The following is a 15,342-nucleotide window of genomic DNA, read 5'->3' on the forward strand; positions in this document are numbered from 1 at the left end:
CAAATGCAACCAAATAAAAAAAATCAAGGCAATCAAAAATCTTGTGTGTAAGAAGCTATACATTTTTCTTACACATGCAAATCTTTAGCAAACCTAGCTATGTTTTGCTGCTCGGTTCCTCTAGGCCTTAGCAACACAATTTCAATATGTACACAGCATTACTTTGTTGAAGGTCTTGTGTAAGATTAACTTTATTTGGGCTAATCTGCACCCTGCCATTGAATGACAGCATGCGAGGATGCGATCAAACAAAACTCTGACCGGGAGGCATGTAAATTGAACACAAATGCATTTTGTGATCGAACTGATAATGCAGAATCCACCAAATTATAACATCCAAAATTGAATAAATTAAACCTTTATATACAAATAAAGCTGATTAATTGTCTCAAGTACCAAAACGAATTCATTATTATTTCAAATCGCTTCCTGATCAAAGTTCCCATTATCCACTTCTCCGATCCTAATCCCACCTAATCTTAATCTAACCTAATCCAACCAGATCATTGTAAAAACAATGTCAATCATGTCTAAGATCATTACTGGTGAACATGAAGTATCTGAAAACAGAGAACTGTTTTTATTTCATTAGTTATCATAGCATTACATTTCATTCACTTGGTTTAAATGACCCTGGACCCTTTAATGATCAAACTGCCACACTGTGATATATTTTTTTCTCATAAATCTTCACAAAAATTTGTTTATTAAATTGTTAAATAAACTACAAAGCTCTCTGAATTATCTTATTTTAAGCATCTGAAGGCCGATTAACACTATGTATGCACGACCACCAAGGTATTTTTTGACCATTTTTTAAATATACATTGTGAAGGAAAATTTTAAAAGAATGGGCATGGCTGTGAAGAACAGCACAGAGCTGTACACATTGTTCTTTATGTGGCAAATCATGACCATAAAGATATTTTTTCTTATTCCCTAGTAAATTACTTTGTCTGTTTTCCTTTTAAAATGGCAGTAACTTATACGCAAATGTAATACATGCCCTTTGGTTGTAAAAATTTATATAAATAACTGCAGTGTTAAAGTGGCTATTTACTGTATTTTGGCTGCATCTGTTCATAAAAATGAACATACAGGTTTCTGTAAATCTGTAATCATGTCTGTTGTCTTCTTCACCAATTCAATTCAATTGGATTCATTCAACCTCTTCATTTTGGCCTGTAGTTGACTATCGGGTATGGCTTCTACCCTCCTCGTCCCCATAGGATGAGGAAGGTCCTTTGAGGATAAGGCTGAACATCTGACATAGGGTAGTTTTTCTTCATTCTGCATCAAAAGATGCTTTAGCTTGTTCCCGGTCACTCCTCCAGCGTTTTACTAGCCATATTCATCCTATTGTTTGTTTACACATTACATGTCTGGCTGATATCGCTTTACAATAGAATGTTATGTCAGATCACACCGGTGGAGGTCCTCTTCCACGACCACCAGGGGCTGGTGAGCGGGTCACTGGCGCTCGGGGATTCGCGGCAGCCAAAGAAACATCCTTCTGCATTTTTACTCCTTTACCATTGGTTGCTGTTCCAACTTTATCTGTGATTTTTGGAGACTTACCAGCAGGGGGCTGATGTGCAGGATTCCCTGCAGTTTAAGGGGAAAAGACACGGGCAAATGTGAGCATGGCCTGGTTTGTATCTTATTACTAACCTCTTAATGAACCTCAGTGCAATTGGATATAAGTCTGAGGCATAAAACGTGGAAACTCTGTACATATAGCAAAGACGTAGCAGATTTTTTTGTGAATGAAAATTAGAAGTTTGTCCATGTGTTGTTGATCGACTGAAAATCTTTTTCTGATTCGCTCTACTCGACATTAGATATAATTAAAATGTTTTTACTTAGTATATTAAAACTCCTGCCTGATATTAATGTTTTCTGTGAAACATTCAAATATTTTCTAGAACTTTTGTCCACCATAATTTTATTTTGTAGGTGACAAAATTGCTCTACATTTTAATAACTAGTGACGTGAAAACACTTAAACAACAGCCAATAGAAAGATTAAATTCATTAAACCAATATGGGTCTACTAACCTGCTCCCTCTTTAGCTGATGGTGGTGGAATCAAGGATTTGTTGGGCAAAAGATCCTCTAAGTCCTTCATCACCTGATTAGTGCTGTCTTTATTGTTCCTCCGGTTCTTCTCCTCATCTCTTTGCTAGCGCCAAATCCAACAAAACATTGTATTTTAGACTTGAATAAATGACTAGGATACTATATATTTGGTTTTATTTATAAGATTATACGTTGAGTAATAGCAGAATGTGTCATTATAGATTGCGCACACCATTTGTATTTTCCTTTTCAAATCCATGTTAGCTTTCTGGTAGGCCTTTGAGACTGTATTCAGGTAGTAGATAGCTAGCCTGTAAAACACCAGACCACAAGACCTAATAACTCACAAAATACAGAGGCTTCTGGTATACATTTAAGAATGCAGTTCTCTATAAAGAAAGACCTAGAAATTGTACATTTATTTAATACAGTGAGGAAAATAAGTATTTGAACACCCTGCTATTTTGCAAGTTCTCCCACTTAGAAATCATGGAGGGGTCTGAAATTGTCATCGTAGGTGCATGTCCACTGTAAGAGACATAATCTAAAAAAAAAATCCAGAAATCACAATATATGATTTTTAAACTATTTATTTGTATGATACAGCTGCAAATAAGTATTTAAACACCTGTCTATCAGCTAAAATTCTGACCCTCAAAGACCTGTTAGTCTGCCTTTAAAATGTCCACCTCCACTACATTTATTATCCCAAATTAAATGCACCTGTTTGAAGTCGTTAGCTGCATAAAGACACCTGTCCACCCCATACAATCAGTAAGAATCCAACTACTAACATTGCCAAGACCAAAGAGCTGTCCAAAGACACTAGAGACAAAATTGTACACCTCCACAAGGCTGGAAAGGGCTACGGGGAAATTGCCAAGCAGCTTGGTGAAAAAAGGTCCACTGTTGGAGCAATCATTAGAAAATGGAAGAAGCTAAACATGACTCGGACTGGGGCTCCATGCAAGATCTCACCTTGTGGGGTCTCAATGATCCTAAGGAAGGTGAGAAATCAGCCTACTCAACTATGCGGGAGGAGCTGGTCAATGACCTGAAAAGAGCTGGGACCACCGTTTCCAAGGTTACTGTTGGTAATACACTAAGACGTCATGGTTTGAAATCATGCATGGCACGGAAGGTGCCTGCTTAAACCAGCACATGTCCAGGCACGTCTTAAGTTTGTCAATGACCATTTGGATGATCCAAAGGAGTCATGGGAGAAAGTCATGTGGTCAGATGAGACCAAAATAGAACTTTTGGGTCATAATTTCACTAAACGTGTTTGGAGGAAGAAGAATGATAAGTACCATCCCAAGAACACCATCCCTACTGTGAAGCATGGGGGTGGTAGCATCATGCTTTGGGGTGTTTTTCTGCACATGGGACAGGGCGCCTGCACTGTATTAAGGAGAGGATGACCGGGGCCATGTATTGCGAGATTTTGGGGAACAACCTCCTTCCCTCAGTTAGAGCATTAAAGATGGGTCGAGGCTGGGTCTTCCAACATGACAATGACCCGAAGCACACAGCCAGGATAACCAAGGAGTGGCTCTGTAAGAAGCATTTCAATGTTCTGGCGTGGCCTAGCCAGTCTCCAGACCTAAACCCAATAGAGAATCTTTGGCCAGAAACCTGACTGATCTAGAGAAGATCTGTGTGGAGGAGTGGGCCAAAATCCCTCCTGCAGTGTGTGCAAACCTGGTGAAAAACTACAGGAAACGTTTGACCTCTGGAATTGCAAACAAAGGCTAATGTACCAAATATTAATATTGACTTCCTCAGGTGTTCGAATACTTATTTGCAGCTGTATCATACAAATAAATAGTTAAAAAAATCATACATTGTGATTTCTGGATTTTATTTTTTTAAATTATGTCTCTCACAGTGGACATGCACCTACGATGACAATTTCAGACCCCTCCATGATTTCTAAGTGGGAGAACTTGCAAAATAGCAGGGTGTTCAAATACTTATTTTCCTCACTGTATATAATATACAACAATTGCTGTAAACTAATAGCTCATTGACCATACAGTGACCACTCACACCATAAGAAGGACGACTGATATAATGAGTCCTGGGTTGGATGCGTAAATAAAGATGTTGGCCATAAATGCTGGAAGGTTCTGGATCGTCTCGATTACCACATCGTACATCTTCTCTCTCCCACTGTTCAGGGTTAAAAAAAAAAGTTGAAGGTTGCTGTTTTGAATCCAACACAACTATCAAATCATAGCTACTAATATTGTTTTTATATGCACCTATGGTTAGACTGGAGTTGGGGGAACCAACAAAAACATGAAGCGTATATTTTTGTTGGTTCCCCCAACGCCATTTATGTTTATGTTGCAGTCTGATACTACAATCGTTCAAATTCATTTCTGATTTAGCTACACTGAGTATCCCATAATGACAAAGTGGATAAAGAATTTTAAAAGTGTTTGAATTTTTTTTTTAATAAATAGACCCTTTGCAACAACACTTGAAACATAGTTTAGTGCCTCTCAGTTCTATTGATCATTGCTGAGATGCTTTTTACAGCTTGACTGGAGTCCATCTGTGGTAAATAAAAATTGATTAGACATTATTTCAAAAGGCATATACTGTACCTCTTTATAGAAGGCCTCACAAAAGACAATGCATATCAGAGCAAAAACCAAGCCATGCAGAGCTCAGAGAGGACTGTTGCAAAGCACAGATATAAAAAGCTACAAAAAAATTGCTGCCGCACTGATTGATCAAGAACACAGTGGCCTCCAAAATTCTCAAATTGAAGAATTTTGGAACATCCAGAACTCTTTGCCTGGTCAAACTGAACAATCGGGGAGAAGGGCCTTAGTAAGAGCAGTGACCAAGAATTCAGTAGTCACTCTGAATGAGCTCTGTAAATTCTGTGTGGAGATGGAACAAGGCTCCAGAAGAACAACCATCATTGCAGCTCTCCACCAATCTGGGCTTTAAGGCAGAGTGGCTAGATGGAGGATTCTCCTCAAACTTGGAGTTTGCACAAAAAAAAGGCACCTTAAGAATTCTCAGACTGTAAGAAACAAGATTTTCTGGTCTGATGAAACCAAGATTGAAATTTTAAGCCTAAGTGATATTTCTGGAGGAAACCAGGCACTATCCCAAAAGTGAAGCATGGTGGTGGCAGCATTATGCTGTGGGGATATTTTTTAGCAGCAGCAACTAGGAGACTAGTCATGGTTGAAAGAATTCTGAATGAAGAAAGTACATATTATCAATAAAAACCTGTTCCATATAGCTCAGTAACTCAGACTGGGCCAAAGGTTTACCTTCCTACATGACAACAACCATAATCACAAAGCCAAGACAATACAGGAGTGGCTTTGGGACGACTCTGTGAATGTCCTAGAGTGGCCGAGCCAGAGTCCTGACTTGAACAATATTGAACATCTCTGGAGAGACCAGAAAGTGGCTTTGCACTGACTGTCAGATCCAACTTGTCCCAGTTTAAGAGGACTTGCAAATAAGAATGTCAGAAAACCTCCCAATCCAGGCCTGCAAAGCTTGTGTGATAACCAAAAAGATTAGAGGCTGTATTTACTTCCAGATGTGCTTTAAACTAAGGGTTTGATTTAAAGGGTATGAATACAAAGAAGAAAAAGAATATTTATGTACATGTAATATTTCAGTTGTTTGATTGTACTATCAGGCTTCAACATAACAAAATTGGAAATAGTAAAGACTAAATACTTGCAAACTCTATTAACTATAACATGCAAATTTGTAAATAGTATAAATAAATAGTATAAATTGTAAATGAATATAATAAGGTATGATAAGTCATGTCATATTTCCCAGATATCACAGAAGTCTGGGCCAAATATGGATGATTTCAGGAACGTAAGAGTCTATTAGGTCTTTGAAATTTTAAATAAGAAGCCCCATTAAATATACACTATATAGACAAAAGTCCACCTGACTTTTCCAACCATATGTGGGAAGAATATCTTGATTGGACTGCTATAGAGCGTTGACCTCAACACCTTTTTGATAATTTGATAATTTTTTTAGCTGAATTAATACAAATCTCCACAAATACACTCCAAAATCTAGTGCAAATTTAGAACATTTTCCCAGGAGAGTGGTGATAAGCAATGCATTTTTAAAAAGTGCACTGAATCTTACGGTTATATTAGAACAAACATTTGTCCATATTGTGTATGTTTTCTGGGCAAAAATAATGTCCTGAATGTAACCTGTGGTCCATTTGTTAGTTAAGGGTCATTATAAAAAATAAATGTATACACAATAAAAATTGCTATCTATTGAGTACACATAATTACCATCCTAATATGATTTAATAGTGTGTGTTGGAATATGTATTTGTATATGTATATGTATATGTATATGTATATGTATATGTATGTATATGTATATGTATATGTATATGTTTATGTGTGTGACCTAAAGGGACCACAGTCAAATGATGGAGACATGGTCATCATGGTGTAGACCACAGGCATGAGGCTGAGGAAGAGCACGACCAGCAGGATGCCCATGTAGAAGTTGTTGGAGCGTGAAGCTTTAAACACTCTCTCATGAGGAACGTTACTGCTCATTACAGCCCAGCACTGGAAATACATGGAGGTCACGAGGCGCAGAATGTTTATACCCACCAACCCTGGAGCATAAAATGCACCCATCCTAAAGAAAACATAAAGGACACACACATATGTAAGTTCCTTAGCACGCAGGTCTTTTTTTATAATTATTATTTTGTCATTAAAGGGCATACATTCTCACCAGATCATTCCCTGGTTGAAAATGAGCCCGAGTACATTTCCACTGATATCGAACTCTCCGTACGAAGGCTGTAAAACATGAACACATAAAACACAGTTTAATGAAGAGCACAATACGTTGCTTCGGACACTATAAAGCTCTCCCTCTTTCTGTAATTAAGTGCCCTGGGTAGAGTCAGATGTCTCGGTGTTTGGCTGGTTGTTAAGTATCAGATATCATGCTAGCTGTTGCTTTCAGGGAGTCATGTTAGCAATGAATTAATGAGATTTGTGAGTGTATTTTTTGTGTACATTCAAGTAAACAGGGTAGAAGCCACATCATGCTGGTAAAATAATTCAGTAGAAATGTTCTATGTGGCAAATCAAGTGTTTTTCCTGTTTAATCTTCAGCTCCTTCTTTTGCCCTGCAAAATGGTGATCTCTTTTGTAGCAGGAGCTACAAGAGTTAAAAACCCAGTACCAGGACTTGGTACCAATACCCCAATATGAAAACCACCTCTTCCAATACAGAATCAAGACCCCACCAAAATGAGAAGCAAAACACACTGTACTGCACATGTAAGACCCTTTATGAGTAGAAACATTTTAGCTCCAGAACACTGGTAAAAAAAAAAATCAGGATGGGACAGTTCTGTAATGAAATCCAAGGTGTAACTTTTCTCCCCATGCCTCCGAGCTACTCTTGACTCCTCCAACCTTGATCTATAATTTGCAGTACTGGCTTCCAAACTGCAAAAATGTCATATACGATTTGCACAATACCACAATAGGCACAATACATAGAATGCCTTCCTTAGTATTGCCTTCCTTGATACTGATTTTCTTACTCTGTTTTCGAAAAAAATTTTCTCCTTTGTCCTCCATGACCTTAACCCTTTTAGACCTTCAGAGAGCATTCAGTGGAGCTAAGCAGCTAAAGAGAAACTCCTGTCACATTAACAAAGCACTTTTTTTATACAGGAAACTGCTTGGTTCCTAGATTGTGCTGCAAAATATAAATAACGTGCATTTCCTCCCAATTCAAACAGAACCGTCTTAGCTAAATTGGAACAAGTGTTTGAAATGCTTAAGATTTAAGCAAGTTAAAATCAGCTTAATTCCTCCAATGCTCCCAAACATACTTTCATGTGTGATGGCTGTTTCCAACCTGCTATAACCTTAAATATTGAAAACACCTGCCTAATATTGTGTTGTTCTGCTTGTACCACCAGAACAGTACTGACCCAAGAAAAAGCATGGACTCAACAAGACATTTGAAGGTGTGCTGTGGTCACTGGCACCAAGACCTGCAGGAAATATTCTTTAAAGACCTAAACGTCTGTGGAGATCTGTGGTGTTGTTTTGATGTCTACGTATTCATTGTAAGTGATTTCGACAGTGTCCAAGGGTCAGCATGGCCACTGTGATTGGCAACCCCCTTATGCAGTGTTAACTTATTCAGCAGTTTGTGCTACAGTTGCACTTGTGTGGGATTGGACCAGACATGCCTGCCGGCACTCCCCACTTGCATTACTGAGCCTTGGGCTTCCATGATCTTATTGCTAGATCATGGGTTGTTGTTTTTTCCACGTTGGTAGTTTATTACACCAATGTATACCTGAAACACCCAACAAGACCTGCTGTTTTAGGGATGCTCCGACTTATCTAGCAATCGTAATTAGCAACCATTTTTCCTTTTTCCAACACATTGACTTATAAAACTGACTGTTCATTTATTGCATAATTTATCCCGCCCCCTTGTCAGATGCTACTGTAATAAGATAATCAATAATAATGTTACATTCACTTAGCAAAGGGTCAGGTTCCCATATAGATCACCAATTTAACTTCAAGTTAAATTAACTTTGAATTATACAATTTTAAGACATGCTGGTCTGGAATCACCAATCACCCAATTAAAACATTTAAAACACTGAATTCATAGAATCCTGAATAGTGACTCACAAAGCCAGCCTCGAGGTCCCAGCACCAACAGTAGTTCAGAAAACGCACAATTAATGCTCTCATGAAGTCTCCAACCAGGATCGTCAGATAGGTCACTTGAATGTCTGACACCGTCAGCTTCACAAACTCCTATAGCAAGAAGCAGATGTAAATCCTTTCAAATTTAGAACGGCACATTTGCATTACATTTGTTCAGTATTAAAAAAAATGGGATGGAACGCACAATTCCCACTTCAGTTTCCCAGCATGGACCCCTGATAACATCAGCAGGCGAGATTACAGGTGGTGGAATGTTCTCGGTCACGTTGTGATACAGAGTGTAGTTAGCATAGTACTGGTTTAGAGCCCAGTCAGTTTCATTCTTGATCAGTTTCTCCTTATCCAGCTTGTGTTGAAGGACCAAAAAAGTGGGAATTTTAATGTTAAAAATTGGTGTGAAGCATCTAATTATAGCTTAGAACATTATAGCATATTTGCCAACCATATCTGTTGTACCTTCTCATTGACATCATCAATAAGGGCAAACAGGAAGGTGTAGAGGTTTCCCAGGAAGAGGGCAAAGATGCGGCCCAGCTGCCACTTCAGGGCAATCCGAGGATGATAATCTTCCAGCTCGGCAATGGTCTCAAACAAAGGTGGACACACCAAACCCAACAGAGACATTACAATCTCCACCTATAGGACATATTATTACAGAAATAAATTGCATAAATATATAATAGAATTTTTTTTTTAAGAAGCAATAAATGATAAAAAAGTTTAAAAACAGGTAAATGAAACATATTGAAACAGATACCTCGTTTTTCTGATACCAGGATAACTCTTTGTTATCCAGTTTAGCAAAGTCTTGCGATCTTTTCACCACAAAGTAGATTAGATATCCGCTCCCTCCCAGGCTGCACAGGATCAACACATTAGCGAGGACGCGCAGAAATCTCCTCAAATGAATGTTTTCATCCTTCAAATTCTCCTGCTCATCCACTATAGATTCCTAGGGAAATATGGTTATAGTGGAAACAGGTCACCCAGCGCTATAAAACGTGTATCATCAAATACACATCTCCTTATTGAACACCCCATTCCTGAGAGTCTATTTTTTGCCGTTATAGTTGCCTCTATACATGGACATGGCTGGAGGGGTTCTATTCAGATACAAGAGCGTTAGTAAGATCAGACCCAGATGTCTTGAAACTGAGCTTGAAACTGGGATGCTTCATCTACTGATCATAATCTTTAAACCAAGGTTCTGGAAAACATCAAGATTGTTTTCAAATTGAGGCTCAGGACGTACACCAGTGTATTAAACAGTATATGTTTCCTTGTTCTTACACTCTGAATTCAGTTTGGTTTCATGTCAAAAGTAAATCAAACAAAACAGTCCACATACTACAAACCTGAGTTTATAATTTCGGACATGTTTAAATAGTTGTTTAAATAATAAAGTAAAGTTTTGTCTGACCTTGAAGCTAGTTGTGATGGAAGCATACTTGTTGTCGGCTGTCTCTGGGTTTCCAATGAGGTAATCCCAACTAGTGAAGAGTTTCCAGCAAAACACAAAGTCACTCTCCTCTCCCCCGTCACCTCCTTCGTTGGCATTTCTTGCCATCCTATGACAAAATGCCATTTTGTGTATCAGCCATATGAACTTCGGTTTAGAATTTTTGCATTGCGCATTTTTCTTTCAAACACAGGAATACTGAATAGGGAAGAAAGACTCACGTCCTGATCACCACCATCAGGCTGTAGCCAAATATTCCTATTCCGACTAGGAAATAGGATAAGGGGAGACGAAACTTGAGTAGTCCTATAGTGTTCTGGTTATTATAGTAGCCATAAAAGAGGACAGAGTACTTGCAGTAACCCTATAGAAAAATGAAAATAAAAATGTTTGATCAGTATATAAATTTTCAACCAATGCTTTCAATGGATTTTGTTTGATTCGAGCATAATAATCTATATCTCACCCCAAATTCAAAAAGGACTGAGAAGTCCATGGCGGTATCCTGCTCTTCTCTAGGGACAGTTTTCCTGGCGATGGAGCCATATGGTAAACCCATCAGGACCTCCAGAAAGAGAGCGAGATGTGACTTTACAGATTACTTCAATCACCAAATCTGTCTGAAAGAGTAGGAATAGATTTAACAGGAGAGTATCATCTGTTTCCATTGTTCATTATGAATGCTTATGATACTGATCATATAACTGTATATATACGATAATGCCTTGTTTTTTATATTTTATGTTACTTAATGAACCTCTCATGATACACCAGCAGGTTCAGGCCTGCATCCCATTTTCTTGTAACTAAAATATTTTCTAGTGGATGTATTTTTTTTTTGCTTAATAATTCATAGCAATACTCAGTATTATATAGTTAAGGATGAGCAACTAAAAAAAGAAAGAGTTTAAAAAGAGGAAGACTAAAAAAGAAAGCGTTCATGTACATTAACTTACCAAATGTTACATTTGAAAAATAATGAATTAGTCAAAAAGATCTTTCTAATTCAATAGTAATGCTTTTTGGATGATCAAACCTCACACCATTGTCTATTTTGAGATGTAATCCATAGACAAAAAAATGTCCCAATATTTTTGTCCCAAAATATAGTGAATTACAGGTTTACCTCAGGAATAACAACAAGCCCAAACATGAGGCCAAAGAGAACAAGGTTGAGGCCATACATCCACCTGAGGAAGATGAAGTAGGAGGCTACAGATGACCCAAAGTGACCTTTGAAAAAGCAGACCAAGTCAGTACCGAGCAGGAGCTGAGAAATCTGATATAATAATATCGGGTGTAGACCAACTTTCTACTTCTTTGATTTTCCTTTCCCACGGAATGCATGCTGTCTTAAAGTTATCAAAGTCCCGATTGAACTTGATCAATTTCTGCGAAAGATAAAACAGAAAATGTAATGAATTTAGACATTATATGTTTTTTTTTAATGTCCACACTGTTTTGTTAAACAAACTACTATACCTTTTTCATCATAACTTTGAAGGCATAGAGCTTCCGTCCTTTTCCTTTGCCCAATGCACCTTCGAACTTCTCTACGAATTCTTGTGCTTCCCTAGAATAATGATAGTTCATTCAATTAATGTGCTATGTTCCATCACTAATATAAAGTTTGTACTGTTCTTGGTTTTATCTGCTTTTAAGAACTACAGGTTTCTTCCGTTGCATATCTTTATTAGAAAATAAAGTTAATTCAGACAGCGTCATTACATGCAGTCAGTGGTCCGATTGCTCATCCCTATGGAGTAAACACACACGTTGACACCTGTTCAGGAATATCACGTTCCACCCGCTACTAGTTTCCAACGTAACCCAAGACATTAGTCAATTAATTACCTCCTGGATTAGTGAGATATGTAGGGATCGTGACGAGACACATTAAATACACAACAAATGAAACCCAATATTTTTTTAGCAGTCAAGTGCAGCACTCAAGCAAAAATAGACAAAATGCTTCATCAAGTTGAAATGTAGTGAAATTAAAGTAAAAGTCTCCCCCAATGGAAGTATTAAGGCTACTTAAGTACAGTAACAAATTTCATTTACTTCCACCACTTATCCACCACTTTTCCACCACTGGAAATAATAATCTGAAAAATAATTAATTAAGCTAACCAAGACCCACTGTCATCCAGCCAGGCTTGTAGTTCAAAATGTATTCCTTCCAGATACTGGGATATTTAAGGCACTCCCTTGCCATGTTGCAGCTCTTTAAGTCTCTGGATCTTTTTCTCCATACCTCAGGTACTCTGCGAAACTCAAACCCCTGAAGTCCAGCTGCCAGCGCAGGCTATCACTGTTCTCTTGGAAAGTGTTTAATTCTACTACCTCTGAACTTGTCTAAACTATCATCTATTCTGCCTCAAGACAGCCCGGGGCACCCTGAGGTAAAGGTTCACCACAAGGCCATAGTGAAAAAGGTTCGAGAGCATTTGATCGAACTTTGTACAGATCGTCTTGGGGACCAAAATAGACAACACAAGTTCCTGCAAAATGATCAAACCAATTCAGCTGCAATGTGGCTGAGACAATCATAAAATATATTTTGTAATTAAAGGCTTAGGGAATACGCTTCAAACAAAAGTTGCTTTGTAATGGTAAATAAACAAATTCTAGTATGCCTCCTTTCAGAAGCCAGCCATTTTGTGATATAAGAGAAAGACACGTTACTTCAAAATCCCAAGTCGTTTTTTCATCCGCCACGGTTTGTTTCGGAGCGTGGCAATAATTTTCTTCTTTTCTTCGACTTCTTCTTTTAGCTGAGCCATTTCGCTTTCTGATAGGGACTCAGCATCAGAATCGCCAGCTGATGAGCTGCCAAAGAGGGAAATCAGATATCCCAATATGAGGAGATACAGTAGGCTAATATCAGTTTGTAGTTAGACCGTGATTAATAGATAGATCACTTTTTTCATCCCAACGAAGAATTCACAAATGCTTTAGCTAAACATTCTAGCACAACAATTTTGAAATGTTAAGAAAACTGAACAAAAGAAATGTATAAAATCTAAGATAAACTTGTTAGACTAAAGATAGATTTGCAACAGTGTTTTGGTTCTGTCAGTCATACATTTACAGGCAATGACTCTACCACCACCATGTTTCACACATGAAGCCGTATGCTTAAGTCCTTCAGGTTGGACAATGAATTGTGGAATTCTGTATGTAAATTCCATATTCTTGGGTGTCAACCAATATAAAAAGGAATTAGGAATTTCACTGGCAGTTTCTGTCAGAAAACACTATGAATAAGTTACTGAGGCCAATATTTGGTGTACTATTTGCATATAGATGCTAAGTGAGATTAAAGAATTTTGCCCATAGTATGCTAGCTGTAGTTAGCTAGCTGGAAAAAAAAGACAGAAAACTGTGTATTTTTTTGTTTATTTCTATTTTTGTTCCCCTGTTTTAAATAACTCGCCAGTGTTCGTGAGCTACATGCTGATTATGTGTAAACAGAACTCATTTCATACTTTCTTCAAATACCCACCTCAGTCTTTTCACAATTTTGCCCAATGTAATATTCTAAGAACTCATCATTCCTTGAAATGCTTGTAAGATTTGAAAACTTTTTTTTATTTGAAATATTTCAATAATCTAAAAAGAAAGCTTAAAGAATATTCTACCTGCTACCATCTCCTTTTTTCTTTTTGTCTGCCCCCTTTTCTTTCCCATCTTTACTTGCTCCTTTTCCAGTTTTCTCTTTATTGTTCTCTTCATCTTTTTCTTTTTTGGTCGCTCCTTTTCCTTTCTTCTTGTTCCCTTTGTCCTCTTCACTGTCCACATCAGAGTCCTGGGCCGTGCCATTGGCCTTCTTCCTGTGGTTTGCTTTCCTCCGGCCGCGTGGTCTCTCGCGCTCATTGTCCTCGGAATTATCACCTCTCCTCCTTCTGCCTCTTCTTAGGCGAGGAGCATCGTCTTCCTCATCATCATCGCTGTCTGTTGGTTTGTTTCGCCGAGTTGGAGGTCTGGGTCTTCCAGCACTTCTTGGTCTCCTTCTGGTGTCATCTAAACAACAGGTGAAAATTTCACTGTACAAGTTTTAAGTAATTTGAAGTAATTTGAACTCTATAATAGTATCCTATGCTTCATGAATATGTTAAGGAAGTTTAATTTCCTCATTGGTTGTAGGGACAACAAAATTTCTAAAGTCAAATCTGCTGAATGTGAGTTCATATAAGAAAGAAATGGGTTTGTTTTGTTCTGGTTCTTCTTGGCCACCTAGTACATATTGACGGCATCGTGAATTTTTACAATTCCCAGGATATTTCAGTCCAAAAACACTTTTCCTCAATATAAAAATATCCATGAACTTTGGAAAACATGTTTATGTGTGTTTTAATAATGAGTGCTATGTTCTTAAACATGTATAGTGGGCTCTAACATTCTGTGGCTACATTGAAAAAAATCTGATCATCAAAATTCTTTAGTAAATGATTGATATTGATCATTTTGAACAGACTGGCACAAAAGCTTGTTTTCAAAAAGCCTAATCTCTTTCAATACACGCATGCCTTTGAAGCAAAAAGGTTCCCTATTTAACAACCTAGCACTTTCATATATGTATTTTAGACTTGACTGTATATTTATATAGTATTTGATAAGTAGTGGGAATACTATCAAGGTTTTAGTTTTAGGAGTCAAATAAAAAGATACGAATTACTGTATTTGACTTCCCAAATGAAATGGTCAGATATGGAGCTCTGTACATCCTTAGTCAAAGACCGATGAGCTTAATTCAACTGTGTATACATGAATAAAATCCTTATTGCAACTCTAAATAATGAAAATCAATTGAGAAATCAGTCAATTTCCATGACTTACCATCACTGTCTAACTCAGCATCTATCTCAATTCCAACTGGAACACACATATTCGAGGACATGTTACGTGCATGTAGTATATTCTTTTTTTTTAGTACAATTTCTCGAAATGTTAAAACTTTTTAATAAAATAAATATAAACAATGCAACCCATTCTGTTACACTCACCATCTTCCAGAGATGCGGCGACGCCAGTTTTTGGGTGCGGCAT

The 15,342-nt window shown here is 37.7% G+C and overlaps 1 protein-coding gene across 1 annotated transcript; it reads right to left on the bottom strand.

Annotated features, from left to right (window-relative positions):
* Window positions 1–1,420: 1,420 nt before the first annotated feature.
* tmc2b (transmembrane channel-like 2b) lies at window positions 1,421–15,342 on the bottom strand. The gene is made up of 20 exons (XM_046842365.1): window positions 15,300–15,342; window positions 15,133–15,168; window positions 13,935–14,316; window positions 12,979–13,122; window positions 11,773–11,863; window positions 11,600–11,681; window positions 11,417–11,523; window positions 10,757–10,855; window positions 10,512–10,654; window positions 10,252–10,399; window positions 9,589–9,783; window positions 9,288–9,467; window positions 9,016–9,177; window positions 8,793–8,921; window positions 6,850–6,917; window positions 6,511–6,750; window positions 4,129–4,251; window positions 2,312–2,390; window positions 2,059–2,182; window positions 1,421–1,605 (listed from the first exon to the last, which is right to left on the bottom strand). The coding sequence occupies exons 1-20, from the start codon at window positions 15,340–15,342 to the stop codon at window positions 1,421–1,423; spliced, it is 2,760 nt and encodes a 919-aa protein (XP_046698321.1).

This window comes from Silurus meridionalis, chromosome 27 (genome assembly GCF_014805685.1).
Source record: "Silurus meridionalis isolate SWU-2019-XX chromosome 27, ASM1480568v1, whole genome shotgun sequence".
Lineage (NCBI taxonomy): Eukaryota > Metazoa > Chordata > Actinopteri > Siluriformes > Siluridae > Silurus > Silurus meridionalis.